At 49.9% G+C, this 23,121-nt stretch overlaps 1 protein-coding gene across 1 annotated transcript in view; it reads left to right on the top strand.

Moving 5' to 3' along the window:
* The window catches only part of LOC144509812 (uncharacterized), a 44,769-nt gene that overhangs the window by 3,780 nt on the left and 17,868 nt on the right, over nucleotides 1–23,121 (top strand). The window contains exons 4-6 of the mRNA XM_078238636.1: nucleotides 4,441–4,586; nucleotides 17,797–17,976; nucleotides 19,625–19,744. Coding sequence (XP_078094762.1) covers nucleotides 4,441–4,586; nucleotides 17,797–17,976; nucleotides 19,625–19,744 — 446 coding nt within the window. The remainder of the gene's footprint in view (nucleotides 1–4,440; nucleotides 4,587–17,796; nucleotides 17,977–19,624; nucleotides 19,745–23,121) is intronic.

Below are 23,121 nucleotides of genomic sequence, written 5' to 3'. Positions count from 1 at the left end.
CATGCTTTCTGCAAGACTTTGAAGGGCGTAGCACGTCAAAATCTGGAGCCAAAACGGAAATAGTTCTTACACGTTGCAATTGACTCTTGACTTAAGCACCATTGAGGCAGTATGGTAGCACAGTGGTTAGCACTGCTGCCTCACAGCTCCAGGGACCTGGGTTTGATTCTCAGCTTGGGTCGCTGTCCGTGTGGAGTTTGCGCGTTCTCTCTGTGTCTCCGTGGGTTTCCTCCGGGTGCTCCGGTTTCCTCCCACAGTCCAAAGATGTGCAGATTAGGTGCATTGGCCATGCTAAATTGTCCTTTAGTGTCCTGGGATGCATAAATTAGAGGGATTAGCGGGGTAAATGGGGATAGGGCCTGGGTGTGATTGTTGTCAGTGGAGACTCGATGGGCCGGATGGCCTCCTTCTGCGCTGTAGGGATTCTATGATTCATTGTGAGTAATGCTCACTGACTATAACAAGAACAGTCTACATGCATGCGGGTGCCATAGCTTCTGGTGGAGAAGTTCACTGCTGTTTGCGTGTCTCTTTCCTCAGAGATAGAAGATACTCTGTTCTATCAGTGAGTCTCCTCAAAAACTATTGGTTGTTTCCAATTGAAACAGAACTTCAGTGAACTCAATCAAGGCAGGAAACTGAACTCACGAGCTATCTGGCTAAAAGCCAAATTTGCATCACAAAATTGTCCTAAATTATTCAAAGAACTTTTCCAATAGTTTCATTGTAGTTAATTTTCAGAATAGTTTCCTTGTCGGTTGGAATTAGTTTTCAGAATAATTTTGTTGTAGTTTCATCTTCCAAATATCAAATCTTATCAGCAATCAGGAATGTGAAAAAATTGTCTCGCTGACCTGCTGGGGTTTATGGGCACTGTTTTTGCATCCCTCAGAGTGGGGAGCCCTTATGATGGTTTTTGTGTAGCTTTTAATGTAAATATGGGACAGAATGAGAGACAAACAACTGCGCAAAAGATTAGAATTTTGTTTTGATTTCATGTTCATTTGGAACTTCTGCTCCCATCCCAGTTTATCTGAAGAAGGAGAGAAGCTGGAATCATAGAATCATAGAATCCTTACACTGCAGAAGAGGCCATTTGGCCCATTGAGTCTGCACCAACTCTCTAACAAAGCATCTTGCCCAGGCCCTCTCTCCCACCCTATCCTATAACCCCACACATTTACCATGGCTAACTCCCCCAACCTGCACATCTTTGGACACTAAGGGGCAATTTAACATGGCCAATGCACCTAACCTGCACATCTTTGGAGTGTGAGAGGAAACTGGAGCACCCTGAGGAAACCCACACAGACACGGGGAGAACGTGCAGACTCCGCACAGACAGTCATCCAAGGCTGGAATTGAACCCGGATCCCTGGAGCAATGAGGCAGCAGTGCTAACCACTGTGCCACCGTGTTGCTGTACAAAATCTAGGGCTAAAAATTCATCTGCATCCTTATTTGGGATTTGCTATGGCAGTTTGTGATCTGCCTGGAGTGGTTCCATTTGAGGTTGGCACCTTGCGAACTTGGTGCAGTTTCCTCATTAACGCAAACCAATGGCTCCAAGGAGCACAAGCCTGCTATCCCATCTCAGAACGATGGCATTGTGCACCCACCACTGCCTCTCCACCAATCCCCTTACTGTTGCCTGTCAGCCAGGCAGCCCAGACTGATGTTGCCCATGCTGAGATGGTGCAGTCCAAAGCTGGGCCCCCAAGGCCCAAGGCTGCTTGAGGTTGTTCTGCAAGTCTATCTGCAGCCTTCCACCAGCCATTCTGCAGCCACTGGGGGAACATTGTGTAGCAGCACAAGAACAGGCAAAGGCATCCACAAGACGGGCACCAAGGGAATATACAAGGGTGAACAGATCTTTGTTGCACAACTTGATGCATTATTTGATAAAGATGTCATATGAAGGTCTTTGCTAATGGTTATTAGTGTTAGATTATAACCAGGGGGACACTGTGATTGGGTATCTGAGATGGATGTGACAGTGGGGAATGGGGGCGTTCATGTTAGTTTGGGCAAGTGGAGCCTTAAATTCTGCTCACTGATGGCCCAACCAGTGACAAGGCAAATCCAGAAAGCCTCCTCCTGTTCTCCTTCTCCTGTTCTCCTACTATTCTCCCCGCTCCTGAGGTCATGGCTGAACCCTGATAACAGAGAGGCTGTGAAGGTACAAGCAAACCACAGCAAACTTGGAGATCTCCCTGGCAGGTACTGCAGTGCTCCCCTACGGAGTGGTCTAGGCAGTGGAACCTTGGAGGAAGCCGCTTGATGAGCTGAGTGGCTCCCTGCCTCTCGTTGAAGACTCACTGTGCTGTCAGGGTGGGATGACAAAATTGGGAGGTCACATACCGAGGGGATAACTCTTGAACCCCACTCTTGGGTTGTTCCGTTCTTCCGGGAGGTTCTAAAATGGCAGACAGGGCCATGTGGCTCAGGTGAAATGCATGGTAGCTGCTGCCAAGGCATTGGACATTCAACGAAATAATGGTGTTAGTGTTGTCACACACTAATGGCACATTTATCGAGTGGAAGTCTTTATGAATCCAGTCCCTTCCCCATTGTCATTGAGGGTCTTCAGAGCCATGCGAGTGTAGTTGATGGCACCCTGTACCTTTGGGATTCCTGCCACCCTGACCAGGCCACATGTCCTCTCATTCTGTTTACTCAGAGAGTGGTTGGGGTGTGGAATGGACTGCCTGCTGTGACAGTGGAGTCGGACACTTTAGGAACTTTCAAGCGGTTATTGGATAGGCACATGGAGCACACCAGAATGATAGGGAGTGGGATAGCTTGATCTTGGTTTCGGAAAAGGTTCGGCACAACATCGTAGGCCGAAGGGCCTGTACTGTGCTGTACTGTTCTATGTTCTATGTTCATCCTGGGCTTGAGAAGAGTGTGAGTTTATAACCTCCGGAACACTCGGAAATATTGTCCAATCCCACCGAGGAGGACCTGGAGGTGATCTGCATGGCCAGCGCAGAGCCTTCCTCACCTTGCCGTGAGGCTCTGGGTTGGTTTTGGGAGGTGGCACAGCTCAGGCATTGCCTCTGGGTGTGATGGAAGCACAATTGCTGCTCCCTGAAAACCCTTGGTGGGTAAGAGCTTCTGTGAAGATTCGCTTCTTCCTCCCTCGTTGCTGAGCTTCCACTCTCTGCATCCTCTGCTCCATGTCCTGATGATGTTAGACCGAGAAACATAGCCCTTGTACCCGGATCAGGTGTTTCTCTTCCCTCCCTGACTATAAGCCCCTCCTACCAAAAGTCAGCACTAAACACACAGCACGACACTTCCAGAAACTCCTCCTCAGCAAAAGTAAGTCAACGTCCCTCACCCATAGTTTGTGGAGTGGCCCTTTAAAAAGCAGGGCCCAAGCTGCAGTAAAATGCTGGCACTGTGTGCAGTGATGCAGGTGTTAGACCGTGGAACCGCCTGGTTCAGGTTTGGTAGATGGATGTCGCATCAGCCAGTAGTTCTGTGGGATGGCACCGAATGAGTTGTTTCTGGTGCACGCAGGGGACACCTGCGCTTCTCACGGTGGCCATGGTTTCAGCTGTACCTAAAGCCCTTTGCGGTTTTCTGCACTCCGACAGAGTGCCAGGCTTTTGGAGAGACATCTCTAGCGTTGCTATGGAAACAAATTTCTTATCCCCAATGTTCTGGTACTTTGACGTGGATTACAGCTGCCTCTGGAATTTGATCCATGTTTCTGATGCCCTGCTGGCCAGTACTTGATTTGATGCACAACTCTTTTACTTGTAGGGAGGCGATGCTTCCCAGTGCAGTGAGGCCCCCGTTTAAAAATCTCCTGTTTGGAAAGTGGCACCCCCAGCAATGCAGGGCTCCGTTAGTACTGCACTGGAGCATTGGCTTAGGCTGCTGTGCTCAAATCTCTGGAATGGGCCTTGTACTCAGTGAGGAGTGGTGCAGGCTGTGGCTGAGGGTAGGTCTGACTCTTAGATGAGCAATGGCTGATACATGAGCAGTAACACTCACTGGGGTGGCACGGTGGCACAGTGGTTAGCACTGCTGCCTCCCAGCGCCAGGGACCCAGGTTCGATTCCCAGCTCAGGTCACTGTCTGTGTGGAGTCTGCATGTTCTCCCCGTGTCTGCGTGGGTTTCCGCCGGGTGCTCTGGTTTCCTCCCAGTGTCCAAAGATGTCTAGGTTAGATGCATTGGCCATGCTAAATTCTGCCTCAGTGTAGCCGAACAGGCGCCGGAGTGTGGCGACTCAGGGATTTTCACAGTAACTTCATTGCAGTGTTAATGTAAGCCTACTTGTGACAAATAAATAAACGTTAAAAAAACGTTGATGACCAGGGAGAGCAGCTTTTGCTGCATTTAGATACCAGCTTATCACTAATGCAAGCTTGTTCCTGAATATACTGATGAATACTAACAGCTCGCCCTTCCTGCTTCTCTCTCCCCAGTGTTCTGCTTTTACTATGTGGTGCGTGGGACATTCCAGGAGAATCGGCAGGAGCTGATTGCATTCATTCTGTCCATTTCACTCGTGGTGATCCGATCCGTGGTGAATTTTTCTTCAGCAACTCCACAGGAAAGGGACGAACTGGCGGTGGGTGTTGCGAGCATGTCACAGAGTCACAGAGTCCTTACGGTGCAGGAGGAGGCCATTCAGCCCAACGGGCCTGCACCGCCAACAATCCCACTGAGGCCCTATCCCCGTAACCCCATGCATTTACCCTGCTAATCCCCCTGACACTAAGAGACAACTTAGCATGGTGATGCGCGATTAAATCACTCGGGAGGCTGGATCGTACCCGGGAAATAAAAGCTTTTATTAGTAACAAGAATGGAGCATACTGCATAACAATACAATCCCAGACTAAAGGGTCACCAGGCAGTGCAGTGACCTTTATACTCCTACAGGTAGGCGGAGCCAACCGGAGTGTACCACAGAACAATACCAACAGGTAGAACACCCCAACCCTAACCCCAACAGTGACAACAGTAACATATGTACAAGTACCCATAAGTGCTAACCATCTATGGTTCAGTACCCATAGTGCTAACCATCTATGGTTCACCACATTCACCCCTCCTTTAAAAACAAAGGCCAGTGGGGCAAAGAAACAGTACGAACTGTCCATATATTCACAAGTTCAGTCGTACCGGAGGGCCGCACCGTCTCTGCGACCTCCTCAACACTGGCGGTAGCGCCGGTTCTGGTGACCATGATGACCCTCTCTCCAAGGCGGTGTCCAGTGACTCCTCCAGCTCCTCACGGACGGGTGGACCACGAGGTGGCGACAATCTCCTGGACTCAGGAACGCCCCGAGGTGGCGACAATCTTCTGGACTCAGGCAAGCTGTACACGGGAGTAAGAGGATTAAGTGGTGGTCCCGATACTGCCCGCGCCGTGTCAGGAGGGGAGATAAAGGTCAAGAGGTCCCTAACCAGGGGTGCGGGAGCGACGGGGGTTTCCAAGTCCCCTGAAGGCGCCAGATCTCGAATAGAGACCGTGTCCTCTCGCCCGTCAGGATATGCTACATAGGCATATTGAGGGTTGGCGTGGAGGAGATGGACCTGTTCAACCAAAGGGTCGGACCTGCGGGTCCTAACATGCCGTCGCAGGAGGACAGGTCCTGAGTACGTCAACCAAGACGGCAGTGAGGTCCCAGAGGAAGACTTCCTAGGGAAGGTAAACATCCGCTCATGTGGGTTAGCGTTGGTTGCTGTACACAGGAGGGACCGGATTGAATGGAGTGCATCAGGAAGTACCTCTTGCCAACGGGAGACTGGAAGACCCTTAGACCTCAATGCCAGTAAGACAGCCTTCCAGACTGTAGCATTTTCTCTTTCGACCTGCCCGTTACCCCTGGGGTTGTAACTTGTAGTTCTACTTGAGGCAATCCCTTTTGAGAGCAGGTATTGCCTCAAGTCGTCACTCATAAACGACGAGCCCCTATCACTGTGGATATAGCTGGGGTAACCAAACAGGGTGAAAAGATCCCGCAATGCTTTGATAACCGTGGCAGCGGTCATGTCTGAACAGGGAATGGCAAAAGGGAATCGGGAGTACTCGTCAATCACGTTGAGAAAGTACACATTCCAATCTGTCGAAGGAAGGGGGCCCTTGAAATCCACACTCAGTCTTTCAAAAGGGCGAGTGGCTTTAATGAGGTGTGCCCTGTCAGGTCGGTAGAAGTGCGGCTTGCATTCAGCACATACCTGGCAGCTTCGGGTTATTGACCTGACATCCTCTACTGAGTAGGGTAGGTTCCGAGCCTTTACAAAATGGAAGAGCCGAGTGATCCCCGGATGGCAGAGATCATTGTGGAGGGCCTGTAGCCGATCCTCCTGCACACTGGCACATGTTCCATGCGACAGGGCATCTGAGGGCTCATTGAGCTTACCCGGACAGTACATGATATCATAGTTGTAGGTGGAGAGTTCGATTCTCCACCTCAAGATTTTATCATTTTTGATCTTACCCCTTAACGTGTTGTTGAACATGAACGCCACGGACCGCTGGTCCGTGAGCAGGGTGAATCGTTTTCCAGCAAAGTAATGGCGCCAATGCTGGACGGCCTCCACAATGGCCTGAGCCTCTTTTTCCACAGCGGAGTGCCGAATTTCAGGGCCTTGGAGGGTGCGAGAGAAAAAGGCAACGGGCCTGCCCGCCTGGTTAAGTGTGGCGGCCAGGGCGAAATCAGATGCATCACTCTCCACCTGGAAGGGGATGGACTCATCGACAGCGTGCATCGTGGCTTTGGCGATGTCAGCTTTTATCCCTTCAAAGGCTAAGCGAGCCTCTGCTGCCAGGAGAAAAGAGGTAGACTTTATGAGCGGACGGGCTTTGTCCGCGTAATTGGGAACCCACTGTGCGTAATACGAAAAGAAGCCTAAGCATCTTCTCAGTGCTTTGATGCTAGTGGGTAGGGGAAGTTCAAGGAGGGGACGCATACGGTCTGGATCGGGGTCAAGGACCCCGTTTTCCACCACGCAGCCGAGAATTGCTAGGCAGCGCTTGCTGAATACACACTTCTCCCTGTTATAGGTCAGATTCAGGCGAGACGCAGTGCATAAAAACTTTAGGAGATTGGCATCGTGGTCCTGCTGGTCATGGCCGCAGATAGTGACGTTGTCCAGGTACGGGAAGGTAGCCCATAGCCCGTTTTGGTCCACCATTCGGTCCATTGCACGCTGGAAGACCGAGACCCCATTCGTGACGCCAAAGGGGACCCTTAAGAAGTGATAGAGACGACCATCCGCCTCAAAGGCCGTATATTTTCGGTCCTCTGTGCGAATGGGGAGCTGATGATAAGCTGACTTCAAGTCGATGGTGGAGAACACCCGGTACTGCGCAATCTGGTTGACCATGTCAGATATGCGCAGAAGAGGGTACGCGTCCAGCTGCGTGTATCTATTAATGGTCTGACTATAGTCTATGACCATCCGGGGCTTGTCTCCAGTTTTAACCACCACAACTTGTGCTCTTCATGGGCTAGTGCCAGGTTGAATGATCCCTTCCCTGAGGAGCCGCTGAACCTCAGATCGAATAAAGATCCGATCCTCAGCACTGTAACGCCTGCTCTTAGTTGCGATGGGCTTGCAGCCTGGCACGAGATTCTCGAATAAAGATGGCGGGGTGATTCTGAGTGTCGAGAGACTGCACGTGGAGCGCGCTGGGCAATTTGGAGGCTGCTGTTCTCCCACTGAAAGTGGAGGGAGTGGCCCATCGTACTGCAGGGTCACACTCCTCAGGTGGACCATAAAGTCTAGTCCCAGGAGTATCGGAGTGCAAAGGTGCAGTAACACGAGGAGCCTGAAGTTCTCATAAACTGTGCCCCACACCGTTAGGTTTACCACGCAGCTCCCAAGAACGGTAACAGATCGGGACCTCGACGCCATAGAAATTGTCTGTCTGACAGTCTGTACTCGGAGACCGCACCATTTCACGGTGTCAGGATGAATGAAACTCTCCGTGCTCCCGCTGTGAAACAAACAATGTATTAGGCGTCCATTTACCTCTATGCCCATCATGGACTTGTCGAGTCTGTGAGGCTTGGCCTGGTCTAGGATGATTGACGCCACCGTTGAGTCTTGAGTGCAACTGCAGGCAGCTGAGATGGTTGATGATGATGACCCCTGTTGGTCGTCTGCGGTCGGTGCCGACCAAAATGGCTGCGCCCATGGATCGCACATGGTCGATGGCGTTGAAAGTGGCGGCACTCGCAGGTCGCACGTGTTTTGCATCGTCGTCGTCAGGAATGGCAGCGCTCGTGAATCGCACGTGGTGGAAGACCTCGATGAAGCCGGAGACAAGGAGGCAGATTCTGGAGAATCACACGTCGCACTGCTTGGCTTCGAGGGTGGTTTAGCTCTGCACACTTTGGCATAGTGCCCTTTCTTCTCACACGCGGAGCAAAATACCGTTCTGGCCGGACATTGCTGCCAAGGGTGTTTTGCCAATCCACAGAAATAGCACCGCGGGCCTCCTGGAGCTGCCGCCGTCATCAGGTCCGAGGTTGAAAGCACGATCGCGCAGTTTCTCGGAGCTGCTGGGTAGAGTTGAGTCGGTGGCTGTACTTGCCACGATGTTCCCACGTGGTCGGTGGGGTGAGTTTCTAGACTTCTGGAGGCCGTTTCCATCGCATCAGCCAATTCCACCGTCTTAGCTAGGTCTAAGTTACCTTGCTCTAGCAGCCGCAGGCGAATATAGGATGAGCCGATTCCCGCCACGAACGCATCTCGGATCAAATCGTTAGTATACTGGGTCGCCGACACTGGCTTGCAATTGCAGGCTCTGGCTAGCTGCTGAAGTTTGCGCAGGTACCGTCCCGTCATTTTGCCGGGCTGCCGCCGTCGAGTGGCTAGTAGGTGTCGAGCATGAATCTCGTTTGGCGGTTTGTTGTACAGTTTCTTAAGTAGTTCGATGGCCCCTTTGTAGTCTTGGGCATCGCGGATTGATGAGTATACGGTGTCGCTTACCCTTGCGTGGAGGACCCGCAATCTATCGGCGTCGTTTTGAATGGCTGTTGAGGCATCGATATAGTCTTGAAAACACTTCAACCAATGGTCGAAAGTGTTCGACGCTCCAGCTGCACGCGAATCTAAGGTAAGCCGATCGGGTTTTAACATTTGCTCCATGGTTTTTTTTTTAACCAAATTTGTTACTAATAAAATTGATGCGCGATTAAATCACTCGGGAGGCTGGATCGTACCCGGGAACTAAAGGCTTTTATTAGTAACAAGAATGGAGCATACTGCATAACAATACAATCCCAGACTAAAGGGTCACCAGGCAGTGCAGTGACCTTTATACTCCTACAGGTAGGCGGAGCCAACCGGAGTGTACCACAGAACAATACCAACAGGTAGAACACCCCAACCCTAACCCCAACAGTGACAACAGTAACATATGTACAAGTACCCATAGTGCTAACCATCTATGGTTCAGTACCCATAGTGCTAACCATCTATGGTTCACCACACATGGACAATCAACCTAACCCGCACATCTTTCTAAATGAGAAAATGCTTAGGAAATCAGAAACACAAAGGAACTTGGGGGTCATTGTTTAAGATTCTATTAAGGTTAACGTGCAGGTTCAGTTGGCAGTTAGGAATGCAAATGCAATGTTAGCATTCATGTCGAGAGGGCTAGAATACAAGAGCAGGGATGTACTTCTGAGGCTGTATAAGGCTCTGGTCAGACCCCATTTGGAGTAGTGTGAGCAGTTTTGGGCCCCGTATCTAAGGAAGGATGTGCTGGCCTGGGAAAGGGTCCAGAGGAGGTTCACAAGAATGATTCCTGGAATGAAGAGCTTGTTGTATGAGGAACGGTTGAGGACTCTGGGTCTGTACCCGTTGGAGTTTAGAAGGATGAGGGGGGATCTTATTGAAACCTACAGGATACTGCGAGGCCTGGATAAAGTGGACATGGAGAGGATGTTTCCACTAGTAGGAAAAACTAGAACCAGGGGGCACAACCCCAGGCTAAAGGGACGATCCTTTAGAACAGAGGTGAGGAGGAATTTCTTCAGCCAGAAAGTGGTGAATCTGTGGAACTCTTTGCTGCAGAAGGCTGTGGAGGCCAGGTCACTGTGTGTGTTTAAGACAGAGATAATAAGGGGATCAGGGGTTATGAGAAAAAGGCAGGAGAATGGGGATGAGTAAAATATCAGCTATGATTGAATGGTGGAGCAGACTCGATGGACCGAGTGGCCTCATTCTGCTCCTATGTCTTATGGCCTTATCTTTGGACTGTGGGAGGAAACTGGAGCACCCGGAGGAAACCCACGCAGACACGGGGAGAATGTGCAAACTCCACACAGACAGTGTGACTACAAACTAGAAATAGAAGTAGGCCATTCAGCCCTTTGAGACTGCTCCACCACTCATTTTGATCATGGCTGATCATCGAATTCCACATCCTGATCCCCCCTTTCCCCCATATCCTTTGATCTCTTTAGCCCCAAGAGCTATATCGAATTTCGTCTTGAAATCAGACTATGTTTGGCCTCAACTACATTCGGTGGTAGTGAATTCCACACATTCACCACCCTCTGGGTGAAGAAATTTCTCCTCACCTCAGTTCTAAAAGGTTTACCCCTTATCCTCAAACTGTGACCCCTAGTTCTGGACTTCCCCACCATCGGGAACATTCTGAATCTACCCTGTCAAACGCTGTTAGAATTTTATAAGTTCCTATGAGATCCTGTCTCACTCTTCTAAACTCCAGTGAATATAATCCTAACCGACTTAGTCCCTCCTCATATGACAGACCTGCCATCCCAGGAATCAGCCTGGTAAACCTTCGCTGTGCTCCCTCTATAGCAAGGACATCCTTCCTCAGATAAGGACACCAAAACTGCACACAATACTCCAGGTGTGGCCTCACCAACGCCCTATATCTACCTGATGTGTGCTGGTTGCAGTGATCAGGATGTGGAGATGCCGGTGTTGGACTGGGGTAAACACAGTAAGAAGTCTCACAACACCAGGTTAAAGTCCAACAGGTTTATTTGGTAGCACAAGCCACTAGCTTGTGCGGAACACATGTGGACGGCCTCAACCGGGATCTTGGGTTCATGTAACACTATCTGTAACCCCCACGACTTGCCTGGGCTTGCAAAATCTAACTAACTGTCCTGGCCGGAGACAATACACATCTCTTTAACCTGTGCTTAACCCTCTCTCCAGTCACATTGTCTATACCTTTAAGACTTGATTAACTGTAAAGACTCGCATTCCAACCATTATTTTGTAAATTGAGTTTGTGTCTTTATATGCCCTGTTTGTGAACAGAACTCCCACTCACCTGATGAAGGGGCAGCGCTCCGAAAGCTAGTGGCTTGTGCTACCAAATAAACCTGTTGGACTTTAACCTGGTGTTGTGAGACTTCTTACTGTGCAGTGATCAGTGCAGAGTTGAATGCTTGGGTCTGTTGGATGATGATTGTTATCTGTTACAGCCATTGTAACTGAAAGGGAATGGAGTTGAGCTGCCTTTCAGTGCATCTCTACCCTGTTTCCCATTGATAGACTGATAGACATGACTGGTTTGCAGCGATTAGCAACAGGCTGGCAAACCTGAGGCAGAAGGATCTGCTCCTTTACAACATAACGTTGTACAATATTTCAACACCAGGATACAGTCCATTCTGGGTTGCAAAGATTATAACAGAAGTTTTGAACGCCTGAGACCTGCCCCAACAGCCACAGCCTACGTCACTGGTTGTGGAAGAGAATGCCCTTTTCCTTCAGAGAACTGTTACTTTTTTCATGTTTATTTTATTTAGCCATTATTTTAGGTTCTGAAGCTGGTCTCCACTGGTGATTAATCGGGAACCTGGATCATTTCTAAGCTGCTCTGTGACTCTCTGCAAGGAACCTTTGGGGAAGGGAATATCTTCCTGTCCAAATTATTGAATTTTAAATAATTATGAAAACGTAATTATAAAAACATCTCGACTCATTTGGTTTTGTGAGAGGGAGGTCATGCCTCACTAACCTGGTGGAGTTTTTTGAAGAAGTGACTAGAATGGTTGACGAGGGAAGGGCCGTGGATGTCGTCTATATGGACTTTAGTAAAGCGTTTGACAAAGTCCCTCATGGTAGGCTGGTGAAAAAGGTTGGATCTCATGGGATAAAGGGGGAGGTGGCCAGATGGGTGGAGAACTGGCTTGGTCACAGAAGACAGAGGGTGGTAGTGGAAGGGTCTTTTTCCGGCTGGATGCCTGTGACTAGTGATGTTCCGCAGGGCTCTGTATTGGGACCTCTGCTGTTTGTGATTTATATAAACGATCTGGAAGAAGGTGTAACTGGGGTGATCAGTAAGTTTGCGGACGACACGAAAATGGCTGGACTTGCAGATAGTGAGGAACATTGTCAGAGGCTACAGATGGATATAGATAGGCTGGAAATTTGGGCAAAGAAATGGCAGATGGAGTTCAATCCAGATAAATGCGAAGTGATGCATTTTGGTAGAACTAACGTAGGGGGGAGCTATACGATAAATGGCAGAACCATAAAGGGTGTAGATACGCAGAGGGACCTGGGTGTGCAAGTCCACAGATCCTTGAAGGTGACGTCACAGGTGGAGAAGGTAGTGAAGAAGGCATATGGCATGCTTGCCTTTATAGGACGGGGCATAGAGTATAAAAGTTGGGGTCTGATGTTGCAGTTGTATAGAACGTTGGTTCGGCCGCATTTGGAATACTGCGCCCAGTTCTGGTCGCCACACTACCAGAAGGACGTGGAGGCTTTAGAGAGAGTGCAGAGGAGGTTTACCAGGATGTTGCCTGGTATGGAAGGGCTTAGTTATGAGGAGAGATTGGGTAAACTGGAAAGACGGAGGATGAGGGGTGACCTAATAGAGGTGTATAAAATTATGAAAGGCATCGATAGAGTGAACGGTGGGAAGCTTTTTCCCAGGTCGGCGGTGACGTTCACGAGGGGTCATAGGTTCAAGGTGAGGGGGGGGGGAGGTTTAACACGGATATCAGAAGGACGTATTTTACGCAGAGGGTGGTGGGGGCCTGGAATGCGCTGCCAGGCAAGGTGGTGGAGGCGGACACACTGGGAACGTTTAAGACTTATCTAGATAGCCACATGAACGGAGTGGGAATGGAGGGATACAAAAGAATGGTCTAGTTTGGACCAGGGAGCGGCGCAGGCTTGGAGGGCCAAAGGGCCTGTTCCTGTGCTGTATTGTTCTTTGTTCTTTGTTCATTTTGGGCTGATAACCCCTGTGGCATTTATAAAGATTTCACAAACAGTGAGGACGATACCAGGGGATTGCAACAGAACATAGAGAGGCTAGCAGAATAGTCCAACAAGCAGATAGAATTTAATACAAATATAATGTGATGCACTGTGGCGGAAGCAGATAGAAAGTAGCTACGATGCTAGCTTGGAGAAGCTGGGGTTATTCTCCTTGGAGGAAAGGAGTTTGAAGGGAGATTTGATCGAGGTGTACAAGATAATGCCAGGTTTAAAACTTTTTTACGCAGTGAGTGGTAATGACCTAGAATTTGCTGCCTACAAGGATGGTGGAAACAGAGACAATTATAATTTCAAAAGGAAATTGGCTGGCACTTGAGGGAAATAAACTTCCAAGGCATTGGGGACAGAGCGGGGGATTGTGATTGGATTGCTCTACAGAGAGCCACTTGGACTCGGTGGACTGAATGGCCTCCTTCTATGCAGCAATAACGCTGCGAATCTCAGAACTGGAGCAGGAGGCTGGTATTTGGAGCAGAATAAATCCTACTACATCTTTGCCCAAAGTTTTGCCTGGAATAAGGGGAGTAGGGACAACCCTGGTAATTTTAGACCAGTGAGCCTTACTTCTGTTGTGGGCAAAGTTTTGGAAAGGATTATAAGAGATAGGATTTATAATCATCTGGAAAGGAGTAATTTGATTAGGGATAGTCAGCACGGTTTTGTGAAGGGTAGGTTGTGCCTCACAAACCTTATTAAGTTCTTTGAGAAGGTGACCAAGGAGGTGGATGAGGGTAAAGCGGTTGATGTGGTGTATATGGATTTCAGCAAAGCGTTTGATAAGGTTCCCCATGATCAGCTATTGCAGAAAATACGGACACATGGGATTGAGGGTGATTTAGTGGTTTGGATCAGGAATTGGCTAGCTGTAAGAAAACAGAGGGTGGTGGTTGATGGGAAATATTCATCCTGGAGTTCAGTTACTAGTGGTGTACCGCAAGGATCTGTTTTGGGGCCACTGCTGTTTGTCATTTTTATTAATGACCTGGATGAGGGCGCAGAAGGAAGGATTAGTACATTTGTGGATGACACTAAAGTCAGTGGAGTTGTAGACAGTGCGGAGGGAAGTGGCAGGTTACAGAGGGACATAGATAAGCTGCAGAACTGGGCTGAGAGGTGACAAATGGAGTTTAATGCGGAAAAGTGTGAGGTGATTCACTTTGGAAGGAGTAACAGGAACACAGAATACTGGGCTAATGGAAAGATACTTGGTAGTGTGGATGAACAGAGGGATCTGGGTGTCCATGTGCATAGATCCCTGAAAGTTGGCACCCAGGTTGATAGGGTTGTTAAAAAGGTGTATGGTGTGTTAGCTTTTATTGGTAGAGGGATTGAGTTTCGGAGCCATGAGGTCATGCTGCAACTGTACAAAACTCTGGTGCGGCCGCACTTGGAGTATTGCGTACAGTTCTGGTCGCCGCATTGTAGGAAAGATGTGGAAGCGTTGGAAAGGGTGCAGAGGAGATTTACCAGGATGTTACCTGGTGTGGTGGGAAAATCGTATGAGGAAAGGCTGAGGGACTTGAGGTTGTTTTCGTTAGAGAGAAGAAGGTTAAGAGGTGACTTAATAGAGGCATACAAGATGATCAGAGGATTAGATAGGATGGATAGTGAGAGCCTTTTTCCTCGGATGGTGTTGGCTAGCACGAGGGGACATAGCTTTAAATTGAGGGGTGAGAGATATAGGACAGATGTCAGAGGTAGGTTTTTTACTCAGAGCGTAGTAAGGGCGTGGAATGCCCTGCCTGCAGCAGTGGTGGACTCGTCAACATTAAATGGTCATTGGATAAACATATGGATGATATTGGAATAGTGTAGGTTAAAGGGGCTTTAGATTGGTTTCACTGGTTGGCGCAACATCGAGGGCCGAAGGGCCTGTACTGCACTGTAATGTTCTATGTTCTGCCTCCACATTCCCACCACTCCCACCTGCGCACTCCCTCCTCCACATTCCCACCTCCGCACTCCCACCACTCCCCCTCCACACTCCCACCTCCACACTTCCACCTCCACACTTCCACCTCCACACTTCCACCTCCACACTTCCACCTCCACACTCCCACCTCCGCACTCCCACCACTCCCACCTCCACATTCCCACCTCCACACCCCCACCACTCCCACCTCCACATTCCCACCTCCGCACCCCCACCACTCCTACCTCCACATTCCCACCTCCACACTCCCACCACTCCCACCTCCACATTCCCACCTCCACACTCCCACCACTCCCCCTCCACACTCCCACCTCCGCACTCCCACCTCCGCACCCCCACCACTCCCACCTCCACACTCCCACCTCCACATTCCCACCTCCACACTCCCAGCACTCCCACCTCCACACTCCCACCACTCCCCCTCCACACTCCCACCACTCCCACCTCCACACTCCCACCACTCCCCCTCCACATTCCCACCACTCCCACCTCCACACTCCCACCTCCACATTCCCACCTCCACACTCCCACCACTCCCACCTCCACACTCCCACCACTCCCCCTCCACACTCCCACCACTCCCACCTCCACACTCCCACCACTCCCCCTCCACATTCCCACCTCCACATTCCCACCTCCACACTCCCACCTCCACATTCCCACCTCCGCACTCCCACCACTCCCACCTCCACACTCCCACCACTCCCCCTCCACATTCCCACCTCCACATTCCCACCTCCACACTCCTACCTCCACATTCCCACCTCCGCACTCCCACCACTCCCACCTCCACACTCCCACCTCCACATTCCCACCTCCACACTCCCACCTCCACATTCCCACCTCCGCACTCCCACCACTCCCACCTCCACACTCCCACCTCCGCACTCCCACCACTCCCACCTCCACATTCCCACCTCCACACCCCCACCACTCCCACCTCCGCACTCCCACCTCCGCACCCCCACCTCCACACTCCCACCACTCCCACCTCCACACTCCCACCTCCACACTCCCACCTCCACACCCCCACCACTCCCCCTCCACACTCCCACCTCCGCACTCCCACCTCCACACCCCCACCTCCGCACCCCCACCACTCCCACCTCCACACTCCCACCTCCGCACTCCCACCACTCCCACCTCCGCACTCCCACCACTCCCACCTCCACACCCCCACCACTCCCCCTCCACACTCCCACCTCCGCACTCCCACCTCCGCACCCCCACCTCCGCACCCCCACCACTCCCACCTCCACACTCCCACCTCCGCACTCCCACCTCCGCACTCCCACCACTCCCACCTCCGCACCCCCACCACTCCCCCTCCACACTCCCACCTCCACACCCCCACCACTCCCCCTCCACACTCCCACCTCCACACCCCCACCACTCCCCCTCCACACTCCCACCTCCGCACCCCCACCACTCCCACCTCCGCACTCCCACCACTCCCACCTCCACACTCCCACCTCCACACTCCCAACACTCCCACCTCCACACTCCCACCTCCGCACTCCCACCACTCCCACCTCCGCACTCCCACCACACCCACCTCCACACTCCCACCTCCACACTCCCACCACTCCCACCTCCGCACTCCCACCACTCCCACCTCCACACTCCCACCTCCACACTCCCACCACTCCCACCTCCACACTCCCACCACTCCCACCTCCGCACCCCCACCACTCCCCCTCCACACTCCCACCTCCGCACTCCCACCTCCGCACCCCCAGCACTCCCACCTCCACACTCCCACCTCCACACTCCCACCTCCACACCCCCACCACTCCCCCTCCACACTCCCACCTCCGCACCCCCACCACTCCCCCTCCACACTCCCACCTCCGCACCCCCACCACTCCCCCTCCACACTCCCACCTCCGCACCCCCACCACTCCCCCTCCACACTCCCACCTCCGCACCCCCACCACTCCCCCTCCACACTCCCACCTCCGCACCCCCACCACTCCCCCTCCACACTCCCACCTCCGCACCCCCAGCACTCCCCCTCCACACTCCCACCTCCACACCCCCACCACTCCCCCTCCACACTCCCACCTCCGCACCCCCACCACTCCCCCTCCACACTCCCACCTCCGCACCCCCACCACTCCCCCTCCACACTCCCACCACTCCCACCTCCGCACCCCCACCACTCCCCCTCCACACTCCCACCTCCACACTCCCACCTCCGCACCCCCACCACTCCCCCTCCACACTCCCACCTCCGCACTCCCATCACTGCCCACCCGACATGTCCATCCTCATGCCTCGCATGAGATACATTCTTTGTTATTTGATTGGATGCTTCTTGCCTTTTATCCCATCTGCAACATTTTTGTAACTAGCAAAAGAAAATGTTCAAAGAAAACAAAGAGCAGTTTCTACAAACGGTTTCTCGCTCATGTGTTCAGGGCAATCCTGGAGGTTAGTAATCCCACAAAGCAGCATAGGATTAGTAACAGTAAATGGAAAAGGACAGGAATAATTTACTGAGTGTGGCAATGACTCCAATAGTTCGGACAGCCTGAGAATTGATATTGAAAAACAATCACTGGTATTAGCTTCACTCATTTTGTGCGTTTTCTTTCAGATACGATTTGCATTCATTTTGGTGCTTGGGGTTTTTCTGATGGTAATAAGTGTTGTTCACCTGCTTAAGAGTCCCAGCATGATGGCTTTCCGAGTGAGCGGAGCTCTGGAAAGTGCTCAGTTCCAATACTTCATTGTGAATCTCTGCTTCTCAATGGTAACATTTGATCTTCAAGCTCAGGTAACTGAAAACATTAAACAATGGTTATATAAGTTGGCACAGATCATTTTTTTGGAGCAGGATGATTTGATTTTTTTTTCTTGTTTTTTATAAACCCACTTTGAGTATTCCGAGTCTAACATTGATGGAGACATTGATCAAGCCATCCTCTGCCAAGACTGAATATGTATGATAAAAGCAAAATACTGCAGATGCTGGAATCTGAAGTTAAAACAGAAAATGCTGGAAAATCCCAGCAGGTCTGACAGTTCTAAAGTTTATTCATTAGTCACAAGTAAGGCTTACATTAACACAGCAGTGAGGTTACTGTGAAATTCCCCTAGTCACCACACTCCAGCGATGTACCTAACCAGCACATCTTTCAGACTGTGTGAGGAAACTGGAGCACCCGGAAGAAACCCACGCAGACACGGGGAGAACGTGCAAACCTCACACAGACAGTGACCCAGGCCGGGAATCGAACCCGGGTCCCTGGCGCTGTGAGGCAGCAGTGTTAACCACTGTGCCACCGTGCCGCCCACAGCATCTGCGGAGAGAGAATAGAGCCAGAGTTTCAAGTCGAGGGTCATCCCGACTCAAAACGTTGGTTGTGTATATGTGTGTATCTCACTCACTCACTGTCTCACTGTGTTTCTGTCTCTACCTCTCCAATAGCCCTCCTGACTCCTCCAATGCCTCCAATGCTTGTCCAACAGTCAGTTTCGGATCAGGTGCAATTTCATCCAGTTAAACACTGAGGAAATTGAAGCGGCAATCTCTAGTCCCCCCAACCGCCCCAGCCACATCTTCCATTCTCACCTCTCCACTGTTGCACGGGACTGGTCACAATCTTGGCAAGCTGTTTGACCCAAGCTAAGCTTCAAATCCCAAATTCTCTCCAATGCAAAGATTTCTACCTCTGTAACAATGCCTGCCTCAGCCCCACATTTGCCAATCTAAAACTGCAAACCTCTGCCACACTTTTGTCACCTGTAGACCTTTTTCTCCTTGGGCCTGCACTCTGACATAACGATAGAATCATAGAATGGATACAGCATAGGAGTAGGCCATTCAGCCCATGCTGCCCATGCCGGCTCTCTGTAACAGCAACTCAGCTCATCCCATTCTCTTCTTTCCCCAGTGTCCTGCAATTTTTTTCTCTTTACCCAGAGTTAATTCAGTGTTGGCTCCTTATATCCCAATGTTTTTATTTGATTTGATTTGATTTATTATTGTCACATGTATTAGTTTACAGTGAAAAGTATTGTTTCTTGCACGCTATACAGACAAAGCATACCGTTCATGGAGAAGGAAACGAGAGAGTGCAGAATGTAGTGTTGCAGTCATAGCTAGGGTGTAGAGAAAGATCAACTTAATGCAAGGTAGGTCCATTCAAAAGTCTGCCAGCAGCAGGGAAGAAGCTGTTCTTGAGCCGGTTGGTACGTGACCTCAGAATTTTGTATCTTTTTCCCAACTGAAGAAGGTGGAAGAGAGAATGAGGACCACCCTTGAAGATCACTGGGGCCTCTTGCTAATGCCACTGTCCCATCATCTTGTCCATTCCCTGTAAAGGAAAATACATTTTGCAGAAACATCCTCATTTCTATATTCTTTTATTAAATTGTTAATCCCCAGAATCTTACTGATAAATGTTGATTCTCGTCCACAGCTCTGCCTATGTGTACTTGTCTTGACTTCAGGAATGTATCACGTTTCGCTTGTCCATTCGATCATCCTGGGAGTGGGCATCGTCTGGGCAATTTTGAAAGCTGCTATCGGCCTCATTGCTGTAAGTAGTTCAGATTTGATTTTTTGCCAACATCATATTTAGGAATTAGCAATTATAGAATTTCTGTTTAGCTGGCACACTCAAGGTGCAAGTTCCTCACCTAAGTCCAGAAAACGTGGGTGCAGGTCGGAAGATTCAAAACTTCAAGATCACCCACGTGCGCAAGTTAACTGCCGAGGTTTAATAGCTGAAACTCGATGTCGGAAATGTGAGTGGGAAATTTCCATTCACTTGTTCAGCTCAAAACCATTCCTGTTTCATCCTGTGGAAGTCTACCTCCGGGCACCTCAATGGGTTTTCAATCTGTCCCACCCCAAATAAACTCAGCTTCATTGAACAGATTCAGAGAAAAATATTCCATGGAAAGTTATCCTGAGCCCCATTTAATTAAATAGAATTTCAATCTTTTTACCTCCCAGTAAGAGTTGTACGTGTATGGTAAGTTTGTTCACCAGGTCCAAGCCCAGAACTTGCAAATTGAAACTGGTGAAATAAAAGATTGTTTTCAGTGGTTAATCTGCAGAGCTGTTGTTGGGGCGGGTGCACAACTCCTCATTCTGAAACTGACCATGATATATTTGAACTGATTTTCACAATAACTTCATTGCAGTGTTAATGTAAGCCTACTTGTGACACTAATAAGTAAATAAACAAACTGGGAACACTTAATGATGACAAATGGAATCATAGAATCCCATAGTGCAGAAGGAGGCCATTCGGCCCATCGAGTCTGCACCGACCACAATCCCACCCAAACCCAATCCATGCTTAGTTACCCTGCAAATCCCTCTAACCTATCACATCCCAGGACATGAAGGGTTAATTTAGCATGTCCAATCAACCTAACCCACACATCCTTGGACTGGAAGAGGAAACTGGAGCACCCGGAGGAAACCCACGCAAACATAGGGAGAACGTGCAGACTCCACACAGACAGTTACCTAAGTCAAGAATCAAACTCAGGTCCCTGGAGCTTTGAGGCAGCAGTGCTAACCACTGTGCCAGCGTGCCGCCACAATTGAGTCATACCTGGCACAAAGGAAGATGGTTCTGGTTGTTGGAGGTCAGTCATCTCAGCTTCAGGACATCACTGCAGGAGTTTCTCAGGATAGTGTCCTAGGCCCCACCATCTCCAGCTGCTTCATCAATGACCTTCCTTCCATCATAAGGTCAGAAATGGGGATGTTCACTGATGACTGCACAGTGTTCAGCACCATTCGCAACTCCTCCGATAGTGAAGCAGTCCATACTCCGTATGCAGCAACACCTGCACAACATTCAGACTTGGGCTGATAAGTAGCATGTAACATTCGTGCTACACAAGTGTCAGGCAATGACCATTTCCAACAAGGTCCAACCATCTTCTCTTGACATTCAATGACATTACAATCGCTGAATCCCCCAGTATCAACATCCTGGGGGTCTCCATTGTACAGAAACTGAACTGGACCAGCTATATAAATACCGTGGCTATAAGAGCAAGTCAGAAGCTGGGAATTCTGCAGAGAGTAACTCACCTTCTGACTCTCTAATGCTTGTCCACCATCTGCAAGGCACAAATCAGGAGTGTGATGGGATACTCTCCACTTGCCTGGATGGGTACAGCTCCAGCAACACTCAAGAAGCTCAACACCATCCAGGACAAAGCATCACCCTATCCATCACCTTCAACATCCACTCCCTCCACCACTGACGCACAGTGGCAGCCATGACTCCAATCTTGATTAATAAGGGGGTATGGGGAAAAGGTAGGAGAATGGGGATGAGAAAAATATCAGCCATGATTGAGTGGTGGAGCAGACTCGATGGGCCGAGTGATCTAATTCTGCTCCTATGTCTTATGGTCTAATCTACAAGATGCACTGCAGCAACTCACCAAGGCTCCTTCAACAGCACCTTCCAAATCTGTGATCCCTGCAGAGGACAAGAGCAGCAGATACCTGGGAACACCACATCTAGAAGATCCCCCACAAGCCACACACCATCCTGACTTGGAAATATATCGCCGTTCCTTCATTGTCACTGGGTCAAAATCCTGGAACTCCCTCCCCAACAGCACCGTGGGTGTACCTACACCACATGGACTGCAGTGGTTCAAGAAGGCAGCTCACCACCACTTTCTCGAGGATAATTAGGAATGGGCAATAAGTGCTGGCCTAGACAGCGACACCCACATCTTGTGAAAGAATGAAAAAAAGCTCAGAAAGTAGAAACCTGTTTCATTCCCTGTTCTGGTTTCACTTGCTTACTGTCTTTGTGGTCAAGTTTTGCAATTCATTCTCAATGCAGAAAAACAGCCACTGGTTCAATTCCCTTTTTTCAATTATTTTTAATTTAACTGAGTGTCATTAATTTTTAATATATCGAACGCAAATAGTGGGCAAGATGAGATCATTGTCAAACCGTGAGAAATGAAATTAATGAAACAGGTTTATATAAAATGGCCGATTGTAATCTTGTCAATGCTCCAAAGAAAGGTTAAGCCTGAAATGTTGAAATGTTGACCTCTGTATTGTTGCCCGCACTGCCCAGTCCCAGCATTTCCTATTTCACTTCCGCTTTGCAACACATTCAGTTACACGTTTTATGTTGAAATGGAAGAAGTGAGGGTCACTGGGAGCTGGAAATGGGCACGGTCCAGAAATGAGAGAGGTGAATAACCAGGGGGGGGGGGGGGGGGGGGAGAGATTTAAAGTAATTGGCAGAGGAGTAGAGAGGAACGGAGGTATTTTTCACCTAGAGTCTGTGGGAGATCTGGAACTCACTGCTTGGAAGGGAAGTAGTGGCAGAATTCCGGATTGCATTAAAAAAATATTTGGATTCGCTGCGACCTTTGGGGTTACAGAGCAAGAAGCAGAAGGTACGATTGGGCTGGATAACTCTTTGCCCGCCGTGATGGGGGGCCAAAATATCCTGGCCTAAGTCACCACCTCGTAGGAAATGTGAACTAGGGAGCGAGGGTGTGTTGTGGTATTTCAGAAATTCATTGATTCAGTGATTACCAAACTGTGGGTCATGACCCCCGATGGGGTCACAGGGATAACAGTTGGGGTTGCAAGCTCCCCCACCGAGGAAGCAAGGGCGACTATCAAGAAGTGACTACCCAATACAGGGGCACTGGCAGGACATTGCATTATTAGTTAAGGAGTCAGTAATTGCAGGAAGGAGAGATGGTATCTTGGAGGGGACATCGATTTGATTTGATTTATTATTGTCACATGTATTAACATAAAGTGAAAAGTATTGTTTCTTGTGTGCTATACAGACAAAACGTAGCATTCACAGAGAAGGAAAGGAGAGAGTGCAGAATGCAGTGTTACAGTCATAGCTAGGGTGTAGAGAAAGATCAACTTAATGCAAGGGAAGTCCATTCAAAA

This window comes from Mustelus asterias, chromosome 22, assembly GCF_964213995.1.
Source record: "Mustelus asterias chromosome 22, sMusAst1.hap1.1, whole genome shotgun sequence".
Classification (NCBI taxonomy): Eukaryota; Metazoa; Chordata; class Chondrichthyes; order Carcharhiniformes; family Triakidae; genus Mustelus; species Mustelus asterias.
The sequence above is the reverse complement of the archived record's forward strand: the minus strand, read 5'-3'. Positions and strand labels throughout refer to the sequence as shown.